General features: G+C 48.9%; 1 protein-coding gene across 1 annotated transcript in view; it reads left to right on the forward strand.

Annotated features, from left to right (window-relative positions):
* LOC144127576 (uncharacterized) overlaps window positions 1–22,602 on the forward strand; it is a 64,021-nt gene extending 41,419 nt beyond the window's left edge. The window contains exons 5-6 of the mRNA XM_077660558.1: window positions 3,966–4,294; window positions 22,468–22,602. Of these exons, the coding sequence (XP_077516684.1) occupies window positions 3,966–4,294; window positions 22,468–22,550 (412 nt within the window). The 3' untranslated portion in view covers window positions 22,551–22,602. The remainder of the gene's footprint in view (window positions 1–3,965; window positions 4,295–22,467) is intronic.
* Window positions 22,603–22,848: the final 246 nt, after the last annotated feature.

A 22,848-nucleotide genomic window follows, 5' to 3' on the forward strand; every position in this document is an offset into this window, starting at 1 on the left:
TCGGGCCTGGACTCGAGCATTCATGCAAGGCACGCGCGCTTCACCACCCGCGTTACCTCCCTTGTCGTATTGCCGGCTTGCAGACATGTCAACCATGTGTCTCCGCTGCTATCATCAACCTTATGATGAGAAAGTAGCCAGATGGGAAGACGAAAGGCTGGCAGGTCAACGCAGACGAGCGCTAATTTCGCGCTATTTACCATCATGAAATTGAACCAATTAGCCCAAATTTCGGTGTTGGTTCTAATCAACCTCGCCTCTACTTGAGGGGTACGTGCACCTTGTGCCGGCGCATCATACACAGCGTAGCGCAGGGCCTTCTTAACGTTCTGCAAATTCTCCACACTCCACAAATTCTCCACATTGTCCCCGCTGACATTGCAACTCCTAGCCATAAATTCTGTTCCGTTCGTTCACCAAGTCCATCTGTAAGTTGACTCCCACGCCGCTCTTAAACCGCTGCAGGTCCGTTCACCTACCGGTACCGCTGCGCTATCCGTGTGCACCGGATATGCCTAAGGTTCTCATAATATTCTTCTTGCACTAGATCACACAAGCCATACTTCTCTCTTCCCCAGATTCGCTCGAGTTGCATGTCTTGCGCAAGAGAACAAGCATACTGGTTCCTGTATGTTCGCAACCGCGCCTCGTATAGTCTCACTATGAAAGGGCAGATCCCAGCGTGCCGGATTCGGGGAAGAGATGGACTGACTTCGTCTGCCCGTTACTGCTGGCGCGCCAAACAGCTTGCAGCGGCTGACACATGTTTACACCATTTAGTGCATCGCTCGAGACACTTATGGGCGTGCCCGGCGACGGCTTCATTGCACATAACCTTCCTCAGGGAGCACAAAAGATTGGAGTGGTATGAAGCGATACTGTTAATGGGTTAATGTCCATATATGCGCAACTGATAATTCTCGACTTTAGATTAAAATATCCCTGGGAGTCCTCATACCACTCCTGGCAAAGTAGGGCAGCGGTTAAGCGATGAGCCACTGCTCTGCGATGGTTCTACCACCGGTGCTGCCAACGGTGGGGCTTTTTCCACCCAGGTTACTCTCCCCTAGCAACCTCTCACGACCAATAATTAATTTAACTGCCACCTGCCACGGTGGGCAGTTTGCTCACAATTTGGAGGGCAGGTTGTGATGAAGCCACAATGTACGTGGTTATTCCTCTTGATTTCGACTAGGATGTCGAGAGCAAAGCGGGAAGAGATCGCGTCTGCTTCACTCACGCTCGACGACGCCGACAACAGACGCCCGCTTTTCTGCCACACGACCTCCTTAACGCCTTAAAACAAAGCGAACAAGGGGAGCCTCAGTGGACTCAGGCTTCCAGCCCAACTCTGGTTCGCTTTGTTCTCTGTTTGTCATAAATCCCATCTTCCTGCCCTCTCTCTACCGTGGATCCTTCCTCGGGGAGGTGAAACATCAGATTTTGTCTCACTTCCCTATCTACCTCCACCCTTTGCGTGGGACCCCTATCCGGTTTTATTCCAACTTTGGTCACAATGGCTCTTCCTGTCCTCGTGGTGCCAAGTCTCTCAATTTGAGAGGTTCGCACCGCCTCCTCCAATTCTGCCCATGTGCTGTGTACCCCTAGAGCCATCAGTCTCTCGGTGGATGTGCACCTGATCATCCCCCCACCATCTGATGATTCCCCCCTGCCAAAAAACATGCACCCGGAATATAACAATCATAGGAGGCAAAAACGAGCCGAGACATTAGAAATTAGATTCAGCAAAATTTCGGAACATGAGGTGGCCTATGCAGCCGCGGCGTGAGGTGGTGGCGGTTTTACGGTCGTCAGCGGCCGGGGCAATCCCGTGACAGCTGCCACTTTGCGCGGGCGGAGCATAAAAGTTGCCGAGGAAATTGCGATCGCGTTAGCTTGCGTTGGAACGGAAGCGACGTTTCTCATCAGTGACAGCAAAACTGCCACACAAAATTTTATCAAGGGAAGGGCCTCGCCCTTAGCGGCCAGAATCCTAGGCCAGAGAAAGTTGGATAGGATAATTCAAATAATTTGGACTCCGGCGCACGCATGCGCCCCCGGCAACGAGGCGGCCCACGAGCTGGCTCGAGATCTCTACCGCCGAGCCGCTATAGGGCCCCTCGATGACCAGAGCGCATGCCAAAATATAGGGAGATCACGCAGCATCATAGATTGGAGCGTAGGCTGGTATCCACGCCATACTCGAAATTAGACAACAGATAAGCAGTCGCGTGGAGGCGACTGCAAACTTTACGTATCCGCACCCGGTTATGGCCAATCACATGTTCCCCGAGGCCAGGAGCGATAAATGCAATCTTTGTGGCGCGAGTGGCACCCTCGACCTCATAATATGGGAATGCCCGTACACTCCCGGGGGGACGCACAATATAGACAGTAGAGACTCCTGGGAGTCCCTGCTGCGCTGCTCGAACTCTGCTCGTCCAACTGGCTGAAGAGGCTGCTGGGACCCAAGACCTCCCAGCCTGCATCTGAGGCGGCGGCACCCGCCCCACGACCTGCGCGTCGGGGGGTGGGTAGATCACTTTATTCGTTGGACATTAAAGTTTATTCCATCCTTCCTCGGGGAAGTGTTTCGACAAGACAGATCATCTTAGTGGGCATTAGATAGTCCTCGTGAAGATGGACTACAGTGTGTTAGCGAGCTTCCGTGGCGCTATGCGCAGCCAAGGCTCACAACGAGAAGAGGGAACCATGGCGGGGAAGACGGACATGCGGCAGACGACACTCAGTTGAACTTCGCTAATAAAACTCGCGACGTTCATTCGAGCCCCTAACAGAAATTTAGCCTACAGCTGCTTATAACTTCACGCACTGTACACTCTCACCGCCCTCTGCCATGTCCCACTCGACCACACATTCGTATTATAAAGAAAAAAACCGTGACACAACATAGACCTTCGCGCTCATAACAGGACTGCAAAGATCAAATGCATATATGCGACATAACAATGAGTGGTAAAGAGCAGGCAAAAAAAAAAAAACGAGGGCTGTATGTGTGACATACATGGCGGAAGGCAAGTTACAGACAGCAAGGAGCATAGGGGATCTTTTTGTTTCTTATTTGCGGTGTAAATCAATTGAAGATTAATGTGGTAATTATTTTTATTCTAAAGATAATTGGTTATCAAGTAGAAAAAAAACAACCACATGCCGCCGCTGGGATCCGAGCCCACGACCACCGAATTTCGCGTCCGGTGTTCTAACAACTGAGCGACGGCAGCGGCTGTCCAATCTTGTGCTTTCGGTGGTATTTATGTAACATAAATAAGTCAGCAATCGCGTCAAGTAGCACTTTCGCACTAAAAGAAGAAAACGTTGCAGACGTGGTTGGTAGAACTTTAAACAGCTACTCAACTTAGCCAACAGTTTCAGTCACTAGTAGAAAGGGAGCTGATCGCGACCCTCTGAAGGCTAACTGCTGTGCGGACAAATGACGTTCTTGGGGCCAATTTAGGGACTCTAAGTAAATTTAATCCGCGACTTTTCGACATGCACGTACGTACAAAAACAGCATTGTATACGTTTGCACTTTGGCTGAATGCTGCATTGCAGTGCTTGCATAATCTAAGTGGCGTCACCCAACAGCACAGCTAAATAATGGAGCACTCTATTCCGACCCTATAGACCGAGCGACATCGAGTGAATAGCCGGGCTAACCGGTTTTGTGAGCTGTATCGCGACGAATACCTTTTCACCTGCTGGATCCTCCGAATGTATCCGCCGCGCAATTCCTCACGCCACGCTGACTTGCTGTGCGCTTTGTGTTTACATGCAAGAGCTTGTGATCTCGATCTACAGTGAGCAAGCGCCTTGGGTGGGAGGCGGTTTTTGGGTAAATTTGCATATTTTACGTGAATTCGATACGCCCACACGGGGATGCTATGCGCTGTATGTGTATTCATGTAAACTAAGCTTTACTGCGCTTTTTCCGTGGCCACTTTCAGGGGAATCGTCTGCATAGCCGGAACGGCGAAGAAAGCTTGTTCGAAGACGATAACACAAGCGGCCCCTGTTGAAATCAAAGAGGACGCCTCGAAGCCGGACCCGCCAAAGCCAGACCAGCCAAAGCCGGGCCCGCCAAACCCGGACCCGCCAAAGCCGGAGCCGCCAAAGCCGGAGCCACCAAAGCCGGAGCCGCCGAAGCCGGAGCCGCCGAAGCCGGAGCCGCCGAAGCCGGAGCCGCCAAAGCCGGAGGCGCCAAAGCCGGAGCCGCCAAAGCCGAACCCGGTGCCGCCTGCAGAACCACAAAGCTCCTCGAAAGCGGCAGTTCACTGTGAGTGTAATCCGCCAAAAGGGCGGTTCAGCGCGACTCGACCTCTTGGCGCATTGTCCGCGTTTACTTGAGTGCGACATGCGTTTATATCACGGGTCTGAAATTCATACTGCTACGCGGCCACACTGAAAAAATTTGTTCTGCCGCGGGGCAGGAAGCCGGAAAATAAAAAAAGGGGGGGAGGGGTCAATCACAATGGCGTGTCTTTTTGAGTGCGTGAAGAGGGTCCATCTTACAGTGAGTTAAACAAAAGAAAATACGAAGATAATTGGTCTTGCCAAGAAGAGGTTTTATTTTTTAATAGCAGGAATGAATCTTCAATTCTAAGCATGCTGCTGGCTTGAGGTTTGGCAATGCTTACCAGCGACAAGAGGTGCAATATCCGTGGCGTTCGATCTGTATTAGGTGTCAGGTTCTGAGTTGGTCGTCTGTCATCTTTGAACACAAAGCAGATTTGTTTACAATTCAATAAAGAGAGGTGCTCGCACAAGTATGTGCTCCCGAACATGGCAGTTATCCTTGTCGCTTGATGGCGCCGACTTAGAAAAATTGTGTGATCTAAAAAGGTGTAAAACTCCGGGAAACCTACGTCTTGAAACTTCTGTCGTAATGTGGTACTTGCTTGAAGTTCAATAACTCCAGTTCGAAATCAGGCTCAGTATCTTGACTCGCACAACGAAAGGTACGGAGAAAATTGCGAGCTGTTTGGAGAGGCTGTGGATGTCTTCAAACCGAATTTTGGAAATTGCGGAGAAAATCAGCGAAAGGATCTCAAGATTCTTGCCACGCGTCATACTCACCTGAGAGGTAGAATGTGGTCGTGCTTATACGCTGCTATCCTTCGCTTTCAGAGTTATTTGGCCTGAAATGCAGGGACGTACTCGATCATTTTAGTTATTTTTTATTTTCCCTGAAGTCTTACGTTCAAAATGTTCAGGTGGTGGTCACACATTGCTGTGAGAGATGTCAGTGAACGACGCCAATTCTCAATTTACAGCTTAGGTATTGGCTTATTTCCTCTCTGAGGTGAATCGCTTTTCCACGGCTCAATGAGTGCACGTCCGTATGGTATAGAATCTTCTTATGATTACACTCTTCCTCTTGCAACGGAGAAGTGTACTGACCGTGGTTGAGCGCTCTTGAGCTTTATTGCACGGAACACAGTGTCTATGACAGATTTCATATCAGTGTCTTGCTGCAGAGTTCTTGGTGCAAGATGCAATGCATAGCCACAAACTGCTCAGTGATTCTGAGCCCTTCAGGCCTCGTTCGTAGACGTCCTACAAGACAACTTCTGCTTCCGAACACTGATGGAGCACCGTCGGTTGCCACACACGCCATTCGCTCCCACTGCAAGCCGGTGCGTTCAACAACTCTTTCGGGCACCGAAACAATGTCCTCTCCCGCAGAGGGGCTTTACATCAGGACAATATCTAGTGTTCTGTCACGTTCGGATTCTTGTCTACGCCCCTAATAAAGATGGCACACTGAGCGTCATTTGTAATGTCAGTGGTTTCGTCAATAGCAAGTCCCGACATCGGTTCAATAAAGCGTTTTCATCACGCGGGACAAGGTGATGGGTTTAACCTGCCATCAGGCTGTGTCTATGCCGAAGGAGTACAACGCGTAACGCCACTTGATGTCCTGTCATCATTTCAAGTACGGTGCATAACTGTAAATATGCGTGACAACAGAGTGTATCAACTGAGGGCGTCACTCGGAAAACAGCATGATTTTTTTTCCAGAAGGCTGGCTAAACAATGGAAGAAACGGTGAGAGCAATCTTGACTATTTCCAATCTAACTGCTAAATCTGCTAAACCTTTAACCGATTGGTTATTTGTAAAAAAAAATTGCCTGCTTGAAGACGCAGACGCAATTTGTCCCAGCACAATAGAAGAATTTTGCAGCACGAATAAAACGGGGACTAATATAGTGACCAAGCACGACTGGACGAGAGCTGCACATCCACTTGATACTTCAATGAAAAAAATCAAAGCTGAATTACAGCCATACAACTCGTCTCGTGGAAATCAATCTCGGTTTTCCAAAAATGCCATGTCATTATCATGCTGCACTAATGACGGTGTGCTGACAATTGACTGCCTGCTAGTCTGATATAATACGCCTCTATGATTTTTCTTTCTAACTGATCTTTTCATCGCCCAAGAATTTAGGTTTTTCGAAACACGGGTTTGCATTTGCAATCCCGACAATGAACGGCAAGACGCCTTCTCTTACCGTCTTTGGCGAGACTGTTAATTGTGCTGTGTGTTAGTGTTACTAACAGCGCCCTTTTTGCTCTATGGGAAGTGGAATACTGTAAACCACATTAGTTGTGCAGCGTGTGAAACACAGTTGGTGAGTGCATATCGGGTTTTTCTTTTTTACCATCGTCGGACAAATTTTTTATATCTTGCAAGGAGCGGAGAAGAGCACATTTACGTTGTATCTGCTTCGTATCTCCTTTAGGTTGTGACATATCTTGCGAAAATACGGAATCACTTGTATTGACTTCCTCTGATCATGCTGTTCTTGTTCTTTTTTTTCAGCAGGTTCTCCGCAATGCAATATCTGTGGGGTAGTCTGCCATGCGTAAACGCTCAATTTGCAGTTGAACGCTTTCTGCATTTGGTGTTGACACGGCATTGAGAAAGTTCATTGCAATCCCTCTCTTGATTATCTTCGAGTGAGCAGTGCTATAAGAGAAAAATGCCTTTCTCGATCTGTGATTGAACATCCAGCAGATATGGCCTTCTAAAAAATCTTTACGGTTCAAGAAATTGTTTGCTGTATTTGCTTTGCATCGATGTTCAAAAGTAAAATTTAAGCCTTCCCAACCATCTTTGAAAAATGGTTGCGATCCAGGTTGCTCTTCCCGAGCAGCAGCCTCTGATATATATATATATATATATATATATATATATATATATATATATATATATATATATATATATATATATATATATATATATATATATATATATATATATATATATATATATATATATATATATATATATATATATATCACATTTGGGATATATATATATATATATATATATATATATATATATATATATATATATATATATATATATATATATATATATATATATATATATATATATATATATATATATCACATTCGGAGAGAAAACAGCACACTTACCACTACACTACAGACCGATATACTCAGGGAGGTCATTACTGAAGTATGTGCTCTAGCTGGGGCCGAACAATGACACGAATGTGTGAAATGGAAAAGTATGAGCGCGTTTCATTCCCTAGCACACATGTGGTCCCATGACGGCAATGTTGTATACCGTGCATCAGGCTCCATGCGTCGGAATATACTTCATTGTATAAACGTGGTAGTTGACGCGGATGACTTGATTTTCGCCAGGCTGGTGTATAAATCATCCCATAGCGGTTCAACTACATTCCACTGCGTATTTCGCCGATGCATGTGGAAGCATGAATAAAATGAAAACTCTAGTCATACAGAAGGCGTATTTCTCACGCGAGTTCCTATAAAAACGCCGATCACAATGTCCGCTGCATTCCGCTTCAGTAGCGACACTATCCATATCTTCTAATTATAGATGAGCGCGTTATACGATATTCAACAGAACAGAAATATAGTATGCCCACTTTCATAAAACTTCTGATGCAAGTACTATAACGATGAAAGAAACTGCAGTATTAATAGCACATGTGTCGCCTTACAAGTATTATACTTCGACATGCTGTCGCCTGTAATTCGTTAAGAGAACCGTCAATGTCGAAACACCTTTCGTGCAACTTTTGGCACACTTCTAGACATTATCGTGGGTGCATCCATATTAAAAATGGCTTAATGCTGCACTGTACTAAAAAAAAAATATACACAGCCTCAGAGAACACCCCATAGAGCTCAAAGCTAAATGCTACATCTGTCACAGGTGTACACGTATGGAAGTGCAGTTGTGATGAATCGGAGGCGTTGCAGGCTTCAGTAAATCCCGCACGCCCCACGTCCCACGCTCACACCAGGAAGAACGCGTGCGCTACAGGGAACGGCCACCTGCCATTTACGAAGCTGACACACGACGAGATACCTTGCCTCTAGACCCAGACAACGCTGACGACTTCAGGATGCGTCCGTACGGTGGTGGTTTGCTACCGGTGTAGAAATCCTGGCAACATCTCGCGGGTTTTGCCATCGCCGCCGACCATCCCGCTACGGATCCATGACCTTCACTGAGCGGCCAACCTACTCTTCATCGGGGTTCTTTCCAATCGGCTGCGGCATTCCAGCTTTCGGGCTCCTTCTCCGGCATTGGGTCGCAGCGTGACTCCTCCTCCGGTGCGTTGGTCGCCGTCAACACGCCGGTGCTCCTCCTCCCCTCATCCGGCCAGCGCGACCGATGGAGGTGAGGTCGCTGGACGTCAGCTGTGTGCTGATATACAGCTGTGTGCTGTGTGCTGATATAAAGTTCGTGTCCGTTGATGGTGTGCCTGCATAGGCTCTTGACGACACGGGTGCAGTGGTTTCTGTAATGAGTCTAGGTTTAAAGCACTTGCTCGGACGCAAAGTTGCGCTTCAATGTCAACAAGCGTCAACGTTTTGTGGAGTGAACGGCGAGTCATTGCGTCCTCTGGGAGTCTGTAGTGTGGAGGTGTCATTGGGTGCCGCCGTTTTTCAAGTGGAACTCATCGTTATTTCCCACTCTGCCCATGACATAATTTTGGGGATCCACTTTTGAAAATGTGTGGCGCTACAGTTTACATTGGGATTGGAGCTGTTCATTTGGAGCGAAGCCTTGTGCCCGGCCTGCTGGAAAGTCCGTGCGACGATGAAACTGTACTTTGTGTGTTCCGCGACACAGTCGTGCCACACTCTCATCACCTCGCCACAGTGTATTCCACCTGCGTGAAGAGGAATGCCACTGTCCCACACTGTCTGCTATCTCATTGTGCGTGGCAGCGCGTGGTTGTGGACAATCAATTTCTCCACAGAGCCCGTCGTTTCGGCAACCTGCTTGAATCTTGCCTTCTATGCCGCTCTCCGCTGTGACAGTGGTTGGGGCGGCTCCGGCCGATCCCGGGCACCCTGCGTCCGCTGGATGTACAATTACTTGCATGGTCAACACCGCCCTCACCTCCCTTCCGGGCACTGATGGACCTTCTGCTCCAGTTCTCCTCGGTATTCGACTTCGCCCAGCCCAATGAGCCACCCTCTACCCTACGCCTCGCACCCGTCACAACCATCGACAGCAGTTCTGACCACTCGACTCGCCAAAAGCCTTATCGTGTATCGCCAACACAGAGCAAGGTGATCAACGAAAAAGTTCAGAATATGCTCCACAAGGGTGTACTTTAGGAGCCATCGAGCCCGTGGGAGGCTCTGGTGCGTTAAAATGATGACATGTGTTTTTTCGTGGATTATCGCCGTCTGAATTCCATCGCCCAAAAAGACGTATACCCGCTACCTCGTACAGGTGACGCCATAGACTGCCTTTCTGCCGCCTCGCATTTTTCTTGTGTCGATCCACCAGCCGGCTACCGGAATATCTCTGTGAACCCTGAGGTTAAGGAAAAAAACGGCCATTCTAACGTCTGACGGTCTATTTGAATTCAATCTTATGCCCTTCGGACTTTGCAATCCGCCTGCCACCTTCGAACAGTTTATGAATGCGGTCTTGCGCGGCTTAAAATAGGACATTGCTACCTTAATGACGTCGTCATTTTTGGGAAGATCTTCGATGAGCACAACGAGCGTTTAGCTGTTGTCTTTGACTATTCGCGTCACGGCGGTCTAGTCCTAGATTAGAAGGAGCCGGTTTGGTCTGCGTCAAGCGTTGGTGCTCGGTCATCTCGTCGGGCTGCCTGATCCCCCAAAACTGCGGCTGTTCAGTCATTTAAACCACCAGAAAACGTCAAAGAGCCCCGCAGATTCCTGGGGCTATGCTCTTATTTCCGCCGGTTTATACACCGCTTCCCTGATACCGCCGACCCGTTGTCGCGTCTTCTACACAAAGGTGTCCCTTTTAACTCGACCCCCCCCTCCCCAGTGCGACGCCTCCTTTCGTCAGCTGAAGTTCCTCTTGACGTCGCAGTCTATCCTCCGGAATTTCCACCCTTCCGCGCCAACCGAAGTTCGCACGGATGCAAATGCCCTTTGCATTGGTGCTCTTCTGGTGCAACGCTCCGACGAGCAAGAGCATGTTATCGCATATGTGAGCCGTTTCCTAAACACGCCAGAGAGGAACTACACCGTCGCCGAACAGGAATGTCTTGCAGTGACCTTCGTCGTCCAGCGGTTTTTTCGGCGACGTAATTTTGACCATCACTCTCTTTGCAGGCTGGTCAAATTTCGCGATCCCTGTGGTCGTCTCGCGCGCTAGTATGTCCGCTGCAGTGTACAATAGTGGTCGACGACACGCCTACGCGGACTGCCTTCCGCGGCTTGCGCTTTCCACCACTGAGTGTGACGCCGACAATTTCGACAACTACGTTTCGGTCCTCACGTCTTTCAAGTTGAACAACAAAAAGGATATGGGTCTCAAGCCCCTCTTCACCGCCGCTGAGACAATGGGACTACTGACCGTTTTCGTGTACGCGATGGTGTCCTGTGAAAAAAAAAAACTACTCCCCTGTAAGCCCGCACTTCGTACTCGTGATTCCGCAAAACCTTTTGCTGTCTGTTTCACGCATCCTGCACGACGACCCCACGTGTGGTCATCGCCGGGTGCCACTTTTTCGCGTTCTTGCACTTGCACTTCCAGACACCCTTAGAGCGTATGGGGTCTCAAAGGAGATGCCCTCGACTCAGCGTGACAAGCTCAGCCAGAAGCCAGCTACCAAGTGACAAGGGGTTTGGTCGTTTGGGGCCCAGCTTTCGCTGATCGCAAGCCAGGAATGGGTCAGAGCCAAAGGTTCACAAACGAAACAAAGTTTATATAGCAAACGGACGATACAAAGGATTTTCCAGTCACTCGTAATAACACATGCGAAGTGATTCTACAATAAACTGCAACAGATGCAAGGTAACATTCGAGAGAGACTACAGTACAACAAAAGGCCTTGCACCTAAAGTGTACTAATACAAGAGAGAGACGAACAAACAACACACATTTTGCTCACCGAGCACTGCGACAGTCCGACGACTGGAGGACATCCCGCAGGCTGGCGCACGCTGTCTCGCTGGTCTGTGGCTGGGCGAGTGGTGTTGACCAGGGAGTCGCGCGGGCGCGCTTCTCTGAAGCTTAAACGGCCGCACGGACTAACAGGCAGGGGTCAACGCCCTTCATATAAAGGCGCGCGCCGCGTCTCTTTGTACGAATAGGACGATTATGCCGAATCCTCCAGTCGGAATGCTGGAGGCAGGTTAGGAACCCGCGTCATTGGCTCAGAGTTGCGACGACTTCTGGCGCTGCGATTTGGGCTGACGAGGCTGACCTGGACTCATGTCGGCTAGCAGCATGCCTTACCGAGTGCCACTGGAGCCAATGTCGCATGAGGCTACCTAAAAAGCAGAAGAGACCACGGAACCCAGCGCCAGTGACGTACATTGCGCAGCGTGTTCACAGAACGTCGAAGCGCTGCTGTCCTAGGGTCCCAAGCACAGTTTGGTCCAGCCTTATCCTGTGTAGGTTCGCCTCTTGTCCCTCGTCTTTTTCGGCTGGTAAAAATTATTCTTCGACATGTCATACCAGTTGGCCCACCATTCAGCCTTGCTTTTGTTCTTCGCGCCAAAGCAGGCGCCCACATACACTCAGTATTAACTGTACAGTCGTCCACAGACCTGTATAGAGCGCTCTAACTCGGTGCCGTGTGCGCTCCACAGCACGCAGAGAGACGTCTAGCGCCAGCGCCTTGTGACGTCTAGCGGCAGCGGCAGCTGTCACAACATAAGAAGTATACCCCATCCTCGAATCGAGGTTGCAAGGGACTGCCTTTTTTTGGCCTCCTACTTCTTCTGTTGACCTCCTGTTGGGGTATTGGCAAATTCCTATGAATTCCGCGGACAAAAAGAAAACTGCGTTTATTACACCTGGCGGCCTTTATCAGTTTAATGTGCTGCCGTTCGACCCTTGCTATGCAGGCCATGGGTTTCCGGAATCATGCGGTTAGGATGGGCACCGAGAAGGAACAGGTTTGTAATCCGGCAACGGAAGATAGGTTAAGGAGCCGTAACGGGATGATTGGCGGCGGGAAAAAATCGCGAGATGTGACCGGGCCGACCACAGCGGTAAAGCACAAGAGAAGGACCATGAGCAGATTGCACCGGCAAGTAGTCACCGTACGAAGTATGGGGCCGAAAGTTCTCGTCGTATATGGTAGGCGTATGCTAGTAAACGCTGGGCCGGTGCTTCTTTGGCGATCACGGCATGCTGCTCGGACGCAACTTCAGGGTACTCGATTCTCCTCAAAGTCCGTTGCGTTAGCGGCGGTTGGCGGAGTAGGGCGCGTGGGATACTCAGTGCTGAGGAGTTCCAAGTGAGTTACAGCGACCTGGTCAATTATTCGCGAACTATCTGGCTGATCGTGGATGACAGATCAATTCTTCTACAGCTGCCACCATCGCCACTCCGGCCAAACGTCCGAATTTTTGTGTAATGCGACGCATTTTCAACGTCTCAAACGAGCGGAACTGCTGGATGACGTCAGACACGAACTCCAGACTTGCTTTGCCGGTAATAAAAGTGTAGATGTCTTAGGCAAATCCTTTAGTTAAGTGGCTAACTTTGTCCTCTTCTATCACGCAAGGACAGACGATCTTGCATAATTTCAAGATTTCCTCAATGTACTTCGTACATGTTTCATTTTTTGTGACAGACGATCTTGCATAATTTCAAGATTTCCTCAATGTACTTCGTACATGTTTCATCGGGAAGCTGAGCCCTTCGCGCAAGCGCTTGTTCAGCCCGCTTCTTCGCGATAGAGTCGCCGATGCATTTCTTGAGCTCCTCTACAAAACGGTCCCATGTCGTGGTAGAATCTTTGTGGTTGTGATACCACGTTAGAGCCGTGTCGGTTAGGGAAAACACGACGTTGGGAAGCCGGGTTGCCAGTTATTGTAGCGACTCATCCGCTGGTAGTGGGTAAGCCATTCATACACGTCGTCGCTGGTTGAGGCGGCTAACGACCGTGGCTCCCGGTAATGTTGCCACGAACTGCTGGGCACAGACATCGGAGAGCAACCGTCCAGAGACATTATGGGCACAGAAGGTGGCAATCATACCGAGGCAACGCCTCCGGCAAAGTTGCGGCTGGGGATCCGTCTTCACCAAGATGTTTCGAGCAGGGGTATATCAGACCAGGACGGGTGACTGAACCTAGTTGGGTCCGCTTTCCGAGCACCAGACGCACATACCTTGTTCTCTTTACGTTCTGCGTGGTCGGCATCCAGAAGAGGTATCGACTTTTCAGAGACGCCACAATGTTAATAAATCACGACGACCAGGTATGAGTAGAGTGATGACTTAAATTTCGCTTACTGAAGCTGCTTTTTAAGGCAATAGACTGTAGGTACTTAAAAAGATAAATCCCTTGCTCGCTTTGTCGCGATACGCTACTAGCATTAATTTGTGCTAATTGATTTACCTCTCCTTATATGTGAAATAATCAAAGAGGTATGATCATGCACTATAAACATATGCTTATCTGGTATGAGCTTACTGTATACGGCCAGCGAAGCTGATCAGTTCGCGCCCCCCGAATGGAAGCTGATCGAGACGACGATACCGTAGCCCAGCGCGAGAGACTGGCAGTTCAGCGCACGGGGTGTGCTCCGGTCATGGCTCAGTGCTCTGATGGAGTGGCCAGCGAAGCTCTGTTCGCGCTGGCCTGGGTTCGAAGCTCATTTTCAGTTTCAGCGTTGTCTGCGTGTGTGAAGCCCGGCCAAGTGAGACTTAGGAAGAACACCAGCACCGCCATTTAAGCACAGAACGGCAGCGTGTTAGACGCGCTGCAGAAATCGACGAAGAACGTCAGCAGTGGGCGCCTCAATAGCGTTGCGAGTAGGCGGTGGCGTCCACCTACAAACTGAGGCCGTTAAGCGCCTTTCCTTTTCTCAAAGCTACCAGAAAGGTTAGACTGCGTTGATTTTGAGACGCATAACTAAGGCGCATAACTGGCTCCCTGGATCAGTGGACACCTGAATCGAACTTCGAGGCACGCGGCTCTGGTCTGCACCCACTTCGGGAGAAATGTTAAAGGAATTTTATTTTAAGGCGAAAGCCTTGCCAGACCCATTGCGAGAAATGCCAGCTGCGTGTGTTTGTGTGTGTACGCGCAGATGGTACAGAAAATCCCAGCGATGGCAAGAAAAACAGGGTGACGTCATCAAGCGGCCGCAGGACGCACACAGCAAGCCGAGCACCGTGGCGGCTGTGCTGTGCGATGTCAGTGCACGTTAATGATCCCCAGGTGGCCGAAATTATTCCGGAGCCCTCCACTACAGCACCTCTCTCTTCCTTTCTTCTTTCACTCCCTCCTTTATCCCGTCCCTTACGGCGCGGTTCAGGTGTCCAACGATATATGAGACAGATACTGCGCCATTTCCTTTCCCCAAAAACCAATTATTAAGCCGAGCACCGCAATTTTGGAACGGGTAAATCGGGAGATGCTATGGGACATGCTGCGTGCGCTTGACCTCGACGAGGCTGACCTGGACCTGCCCCGAGCGCTATACGCAGACATCACGGCAGTAGTCGAGTGGGGTGGCGCTACCACGACGCCGGTAGAGGTACCACGCAATCTACGGCAGGGCTGTCCCCACTGCTCTTCATGTTACACGTGGCGGGAGTAACGCATCGGTTGGAGGTGTCGGGATACGACTGCAGACTGGACCACCTGAAAGAGGGCCAAACAGTGGTCTGTAATATGCGGATGATTTCGCCTTCATGACGGGCTCGACGGAGGAGTTACAGAGAGTTTTGGACATCTGCGGTGCAGAAGTGGCTAAGCTTCAGCTGCCGTTTAGTACGGCAAAGTGTGGGGCTCGGCACAAATAAGGCAGCGAAAATCGACACTACAGGGTAACGCGGTGCACTTGGATGATGCCGCGAAGTTCCTGGGCGTGCACTAAGTGCAGGACTAGACTACCTGGCGCCCCACGAGTGGCACGCCGGAGTGAAAGCCGCCAGTAATAGATGTGTTCTGGGCCACCGGGCACTGGGAATTCAACCGGTATGAGGTTATCCGCGCCGTTTGCGAGAATATTGCAGTGCCCGGGATGACCTGTGCCAACGACACGCTGTGCCTCTATGCGGGATCACGCGAATTCCTCGAGAGGAGACAGGTATGCGGGAAGGCTGGCCTTGGGCGCCACCACGGTGGAGTGCATTCAGGGGGACCTCGGCTGGTTCTTTTTCACAGCACGGGAGGCCGCCCCGAAACTGCAGGCGTTGAAGGCTAGGCTTCTCCATTTTCCCGCCGCGAATCTGGCCCATCAAACCCTTGTACACCTGGTTTCCGCGGGCATATCTACCCGATGGACCCGACGGAGCGCGAATTTACGCCACAAGTTCGGTTTTCTGCTGCCGCGTCGGGGAGGGGGGCATCACGGGCCAGGTCAGGGAAGCAGAGACGAGGTTGTGGCGAAGCGGAGCGATGGCTAAACCCACGATGGAGCTCTACCGGACCGCCAAGATGCCCATCTGCCGAGAGCGTATGTTGGACAACTCTCATGTCAGTAACCTGTTGTCGGAAGCTCGTTGCGGGCTGCTGCGCACGCATGTGTGGCACTGGCGTGTTAAGTTCACCAGCGACCTTAGCACTACTTGCTCCATCTGTGGGGTGGCACGGCACGGACACTTTATTTTTCGTTCTTTTTATCGTTCCACAGTAATTTTTGTGGGGTGGCACAGGAGACAGTCGGTCACGTGATCCTGGAATGCACTGGTCTTGCGTCTCTGTCAAGAGCACCAACGCTGCCCACCTTCGTTTCGGCGAAGCTGGTGCAGTTGAAGCAGTTGAGAGCACGAAGCGTCGTCTTGAGGAGTGGTGGCGGAAAGGGGCGGTACATACACTCTAAACACGAATACGCCTTTACGGGAGTAAGCTGCCATCCAGCGCACTCCCTTCTATTAAAGAGAGTGCGCTAGAGGACAGCTTATTTCTTTTTTACTTCTTCCTCTTTGGAGTGTAGCTGTGGCCAGCGTGGCCAGGAAGCTGAAACCAGAGACCCGCGATCGACTGCGAAAATTGGCTGTTTTTTGTTTTTATGATATTTTTGCCCTCGCCTCACCGAAAGGTTGTGGGGACCCGTTACGAAGGGTACAACCATTATCACCATCATTAATCACGACACAAACCGACGGTCAGGTGCTTGCTGGCGAGTGCACGTCTGACCTGCACACACCGCGTCACCGAAATGTTGCGGTGACCCGTTGCGAAGGGTACAGCTATTGTCACCATCATCAATGACGACATAAACTGATGGTCACGTGCTTGCTGGCGAGTGAACGACTGAACTTCACATTGCGCGTAGTGTGCGTAGGGAAGTGGGTTGTTCGTGCTAGTGATGCGGAGGGGTGAATGGGGGAAGTCAGGACAGGGGAACAAAGGCAACAAAGGTCCGTGTCCTTCCCTTTTCTGTCTAGTTTCTGCCCGATCTCGAGGGTCCGCGTTTGAGAATCCTGGATACACCGATGTTACCCAGGTACGCATAATTTCTAGCCATTTCAAGCAACTCTTCGCATCACCACGTAGCAGTCGAGCTAGGCCTAACGGCTCCGGCTCCTCCGTCGCTGGCTGCGGAGATGCGCACCGGCCAATCTCTCAACATGGCGCTCCATGAACAACGCGGCTACGACTCCACAACTTTGTCGTGGTCGTCTATCCCTGCAAGCCAACCAGAGGTCGGCCCATCCACCATTTCGGCGGAGCAAGCTGTCCTTTCAAGTCGCCAAGAGCCGGTGCCGCCACAGGAAGAACGCACGAGGAACGGCCACGCTCAAGACTCCTCTTAACAATTCAGCCACGGCAGACGCTCGCGCTCCGTCTTCTAAGGCTCTACAGAGGACTTCTTCACCAGTGTCCAAGTGGACGCCATCGACAACGGTCAGGGTGAATCCTGATGACTTCAAGACAGCCTTTCAACAAGACGAGCTCGGTGCTGCCATTTCTCAACTCATCGGTAGGCAGTACATGAACGCCATCACCATTTATTCCGATTGGGAACAAAATGTCATCGCCAGCGGCACGCAAAACCACGAGGTAGTTCCAAAACTTCTAACGAACAAAACAACTTGCCACCAGCAAAGGACCACTCTCGCGTCACGGCGAACATTCAACTTGCCACCAGCAAAGGACCACTCCCGCTTCACGGACACCTCAAGCTCACCAATATTAATGACGTGTGTTGTGGAGTGATGTCAGCGCACAACTTCGAAACCATTGAGTCCCTGAAATATATGCAGTGGCGCGGTGGTGAACTAGTCCATGTGCTCTAGCTGGAGAAATCCAATGTAGATGTGCTGACTTTCGAGGGACGCAACGTTCCGCGTTACATCCACTACAACACAGAACTGACTCCCGTCAGGGAGTGGTCGCTTTACAGGGTGCTGCTAGACCCTACGCACTCCAAAGCCTCCCAGCGCAAGGATATCTTCCACCTCCTCCCCACTCACCGATGATTTCCTGGCACACTCAAATCGTGGCTCAGTGTTGACCATTCACATCTTTGGAGGAGTGGCAGTGGGCAGGTAGATTTTCAAACGAGTCGGAAACATTACCAAGTGAACTTTCATGTTCCCTGGCACGTTCGTTCACACAGCAGCCAGTCTGCCCCACATATACTTTGCCACATTTAAGGGAGATTTTATATACCACACCCATGGCACACCGCATGTGCAGCTTTATGTGCTTACGTCCCGCAGCTGGAAGTTCCAGGGCCGTAACTGCTGACCTTGGGAGACATCTTGGCTAATTTACTTGGCTCTGAGAAGACCAGCAGCAAGCCGTACTTGCTGCCAACCCTTTACAAGTTGTTGGACATCCTATGGATGTAGGAAATCACCACTGGCTTGGTGCTGCTACATTGCTGTCTCCTTGCTTTCTTTGGTCTCCCTTTAACTTTCTGCAAGAGTGTCTCTGTCACTGCTGTCAATACGTGGTCAGGGAACCCTGCTTTGCGCAGTCTAGCCACCTCGCCCTGAAAGCTCACCTGCATCATGTGAGGGCACGACTTGAGGAGGGCGGATTCCAGAGAAAGAGTCGCAATAGCTCTCTTGACAGTTTTTGACTATGCCGAATCAAAAGGTAAAAACATCTTTCCTAGCTCTAGGGTGGTAACACCAGCAAACACATCTGTCTCCGAGCTTGATGTTTAGGCCTAAAAATTGAAGGTTACTTTCTTCAGGCAACTAGTATGTGAAAGAGAACCCTTTTTTTCTAAAACTTCCTTTGAGGCTTCCTGATAACCACCTTTATTAAGTATGTAGCGCTGAAGAAACATCAAGAAACCATTAAGAATAACTGTGCTAATAATCAGTTTTCAAAGTCATGTCATTCTGATGTCACTGAAAAAATCGACTTTGAAACCTCGTGGTTTAGCACCTCAAATGTGAAACTAGTGACTAGCATATGATCGCCCTCAGAGCCAATAAGAGAGGCAATACGGCGCCGAACAGTGGCCATGTGTCGAGAGTAGGGTCCCAGGCCCCCAGAACACAACAAACCATGGAGGAAGGAAAGAATCCAGGAGAGGCTGTTACGTTGCATTTTTTGAAGCCCGACGTGAAGGTTCCCCCCCCCCCCTACTAGTTGGCCACCACCTCGACGCACTTGTGCATATGCAGCAGACGCCACTGCACCCAATGTTACTATTGGCTGCTGTACCATCGGTTAGATTCCCAGTAGTCCTTGCGAAAGCACGGGACTTCCGGCACTCTTTTTCGTGTGCAGCTCGGATAACAAGGGCCTCTCCCGAGCTTTCCTTCCTCCATGCGCCAAACACACCGCTATAGGAGTGCCCTCTTAAGGTGCGTTAAGTGGCCCCAAAAGTGTAATACTGCCATTAAGGTCCCCAGTCACTGATTTTGCCGATCTTTGCCTGAAGCAATCTGAAACTCGAGCCTCAATCCAAAAGCAAAATGAAACGTGACGTGTTAGTGCACACACGCACTTCACATTTGAACAAATAAGGTAAATCGGCTGTAAATTTTTCAGTACATTCTGCATATCGGTATTATTAGTTTTCGCTTGACAAAAATAAGAGCATTAAAGTATCGGTATCGAAAATATATTTTTAGTACATCATGTATTTCAACGATACTCGATGCTAGCGGCTCTCGCTCAGGCGTTACCGCACTACATAAAGGGAAGGATTAGGGAGAGATGATGCCAATGCTGTTGCCCCTCCCACCCTTCGGTCCAGTCTTTCTTCCTATGTTTGTTGTTTGGGAGATAGATAAGATATATGATATGGGGCTGGGACCTTTCGTCAGGTCATTGGTACCTTTAGTTCCAGTCTCCACTCGCTATGACAAGGAAATAAAGTTCATTCATATACCGGGTGTTTGAGCAAGCACTTTAAAAATTTTCAAAAATAGGCTTTTTTGGGATAAAAATGTGGCTTTTGCGGCATAGTATTACCAGTGCTGGCGGACACCACACAAGATGGTTAACTAAGTATTAATAATTAGGTTTTTAACTAGTAGAGCAAGGCTCCTAGTTACAATTAGAGATTTGCAGCGGGTCATTAGTAATAGCCATATAAGTTTTTAGAATTTCAAAAATGTGAATATACTTGGTGTTGTGGCTCTAAAAAATTTGGCGTTTTCGACTAGTTACGTGCACTGGAATGGTTGCTTTGCCTGTGTGCCTTCGAAAGCGGATGTATTTCCGCACGATGCAGCCAAATTTTGTGAAGCCACAGTGGTGAGGGTAATCGCCTTTCCGAAATTCTAAAAACTGATATGGCTATTACTAACCACCGGCTACAAATCTCTGATTGCAACTAGGTGCCTAACACTACTAGTTAAAACCTTTATTAAAATTCAGCTAACCAGGTTGCTACTTAATACGACTCACCAGTTTTCTGGTGTCCACCAACACTGGTAATACTATGCCGCAAAAACCATATTTTCACCTCAAAAAGCCCATTTTTGAAAATTTTTGAAAGAAGTGTTCACTGAAACACTCAGTATATTGTGTTTCTACACGCTCCCTGACAGAAGGGACGTGAAGACAGGCTTACTGTTGTGATATAAACAACTCCCTATCATCCCCGTTTCAAGAACGGTGGTTGCAAATAGAAATGAAAGACTTTTGCCCTCATGCTCAGGAGCTTACAAAACAACTGCTGTTTACTTTGAAGGCATGATAATGGTCACGCACTATTCCACACACGGGTCAATAGGGTTATCAGCACTGGCAGCGTCAAATGCATCGGCTGACGCATTTCTTTCATGTGGAGGAGGAACGCTACAACAAGCCGTATTTCTCAAGAGGTGCTAGTGAAATGAGTTTAGCTATACCTTTGAGTATCCTTCAGTCGACGTGGCTGTGGTTCGCACTTATCCGCTTAAAAAAGGCACCTTCATAAAATGCAACACTCGGCTTTTTCGGACTGGCGATTTGAGGAAATGCTGTTACTTACTACCGCTAAGTAAAATACTACATCTAAATAACAGATATTAGCAAGATATGTTTTCGCTAATAAAACTTTCAGCCCATTTATTCTTGGTTACTTTCCTTTTAGCCTTTATGAAGAATGCTAGTTTCAAACGACTGTCAAAACATAAGGGTAAGGAAATCACTCGCAGGCTTTCCCAAGTGCTCGAAGCTTGCACCTTTTAGCACAGGGCAAAGGCACAGCCAACCAGTAAATAGTGCAGTAACAAAGGAAGAGCATCAGAAAATATTGCTGTTGATTTAGCATTGCTAACCACTAAATATTGCGCGAAAGTAGGTTTTTGCAGGTGGACACCAATGCCACGTACCCTAAAGGGTGATTGAAAGCAAGTTTCCTTTCCTTTCGTGACTTGCGCACGGATATAAGTTGCAGACAACATGCAATGCACAGCGCGAGAGTGCATGTTGAAGTTTAACACGAGGCATGATAGCTGCTGCGATAGCATAGTGCTCTTGTGCAGTGGCCAGCAAAGCTGATCTGTTTGCGCCGCCATGGGTTGAAACCCAGTCGCATTTCCAAGGTCAGCCTCATTAAAAAGCTCGTTAATTTTTCGCCACTTCCTGCATCACATGACTGACTTTAGAGGCTTCACAACACAGCGGCATATTCCATGTTATGAGGCCAATAATGGTTTCACACTAAAAGTTAGTTCATTTGTGTGTAGTGAAGTTCTGAAAGAACATTACCTTTTAAAAAAGATATTGCTAGGCTGCTTACGGAAGCAGTCATTTCAGTGTCACCCTGGCTTTATACTGATGCTAAAGTTTTAACAAAACCACCTGTGCCGACGGTGCAGCTTAAAGAAATTGTAACTTAAAGAAACCTGTACAGCAGGATTCGTTCAAACCCTTTTCAAATACAGTGCGCTATCAAATGAACAAAAAATTCCAAAAATCAAAGATAGATTTTGTAACTTAGCAAATTATATTGCCTGCTTTATTATTATTGGCAATTTCAGTGGCATATCGAAGTATCGATGATACAGTATAGAGTATCTGTATCGGAAATTGAGCCGCCGTGGTGGCTCAGTGGTTATAGTGCTCGGCTGCTGACCCGACAGAAGCAGGTTCAATCCTGGTCGCGGTAGTTGAATTTCGATGGAGGTGAAATTCTAGAGGGCCGTGTACTGTGCAATGTCAGTGCATGTGAAAGAACCCCAGGTGGTCGAAACTTCCGGAGCCCTTCACTACGGTGTCCCTGATAGCCTGAGTCACTTTTGGATGTTAAACCTCCGTAAACCAAAGCCAGTAGTGGAAATCAATTTTGATCCGGTATCTTGTGAAGATATCAGAAATTCAATTTTTGAAAGTATTGAGTATCGGTATCGAAGACACTTTTTTCAAGTATCTTGCCCAGCCCTGTTTGCTTGTGGCTCAATCGTTGAAATTCATTCAGCCGTGAAGAGGGCAAAGTGCTTGGGAGTCGATGTGTGCAGTCTTTTAGTTATAACGGAGCAAACTGCTGGCCACATGTGCTTTTTGTCATTAGTGACTCACATCTAAGCCTGGTCCTCACCTCCTGTGTGCATGTTTTTCTGTACACAGGGAAAGCAATCAAGTCGGTGCCACTGGTTCCAGCTGTAGTAATGCTTATCCTCATCATCAAGCAATTTCCTGCCTTTCCTTGAGCCTACATGAAGAAATGAAGTGAAACCAATTAAAGTGAGTTCCTATGCATAACTGCTGCCTGCCATGCTTCAATAGAGCTAACACTGTATCTACAGATGTCAATGCCTCCATCTGCCTGTAAAACTTTCAATGCACTTTCTCCTTTTCAATGCTAATTTTGCAGACACTGGTCACCACACAGAATCTGTTAAAAAGTGATAAGGTTGCCCATACAACTGCAAACGCGGTTTTGTTTTGTTAATCTTTCAACCTAGTAGTGCAGCTGCCAACAGCAAAGTGACATCAAATATTGAATGT

The sequence above is a fragment of the Amblyomma americanum genome, chromosome 4, assembly GCF_052857255.1.
Source record: "Amblyomma americanum isolate KBUSLIRL-KWMA chromosome 4, ASM5285725v1, whole genome shotgun sequence".
Taxonomy (NCBI): Eukaryota; Metazoa; Arthropoda; class Arachnida; order Ixodida; family Ixodidae; genus Amblyomma; species Amblyomma americanum.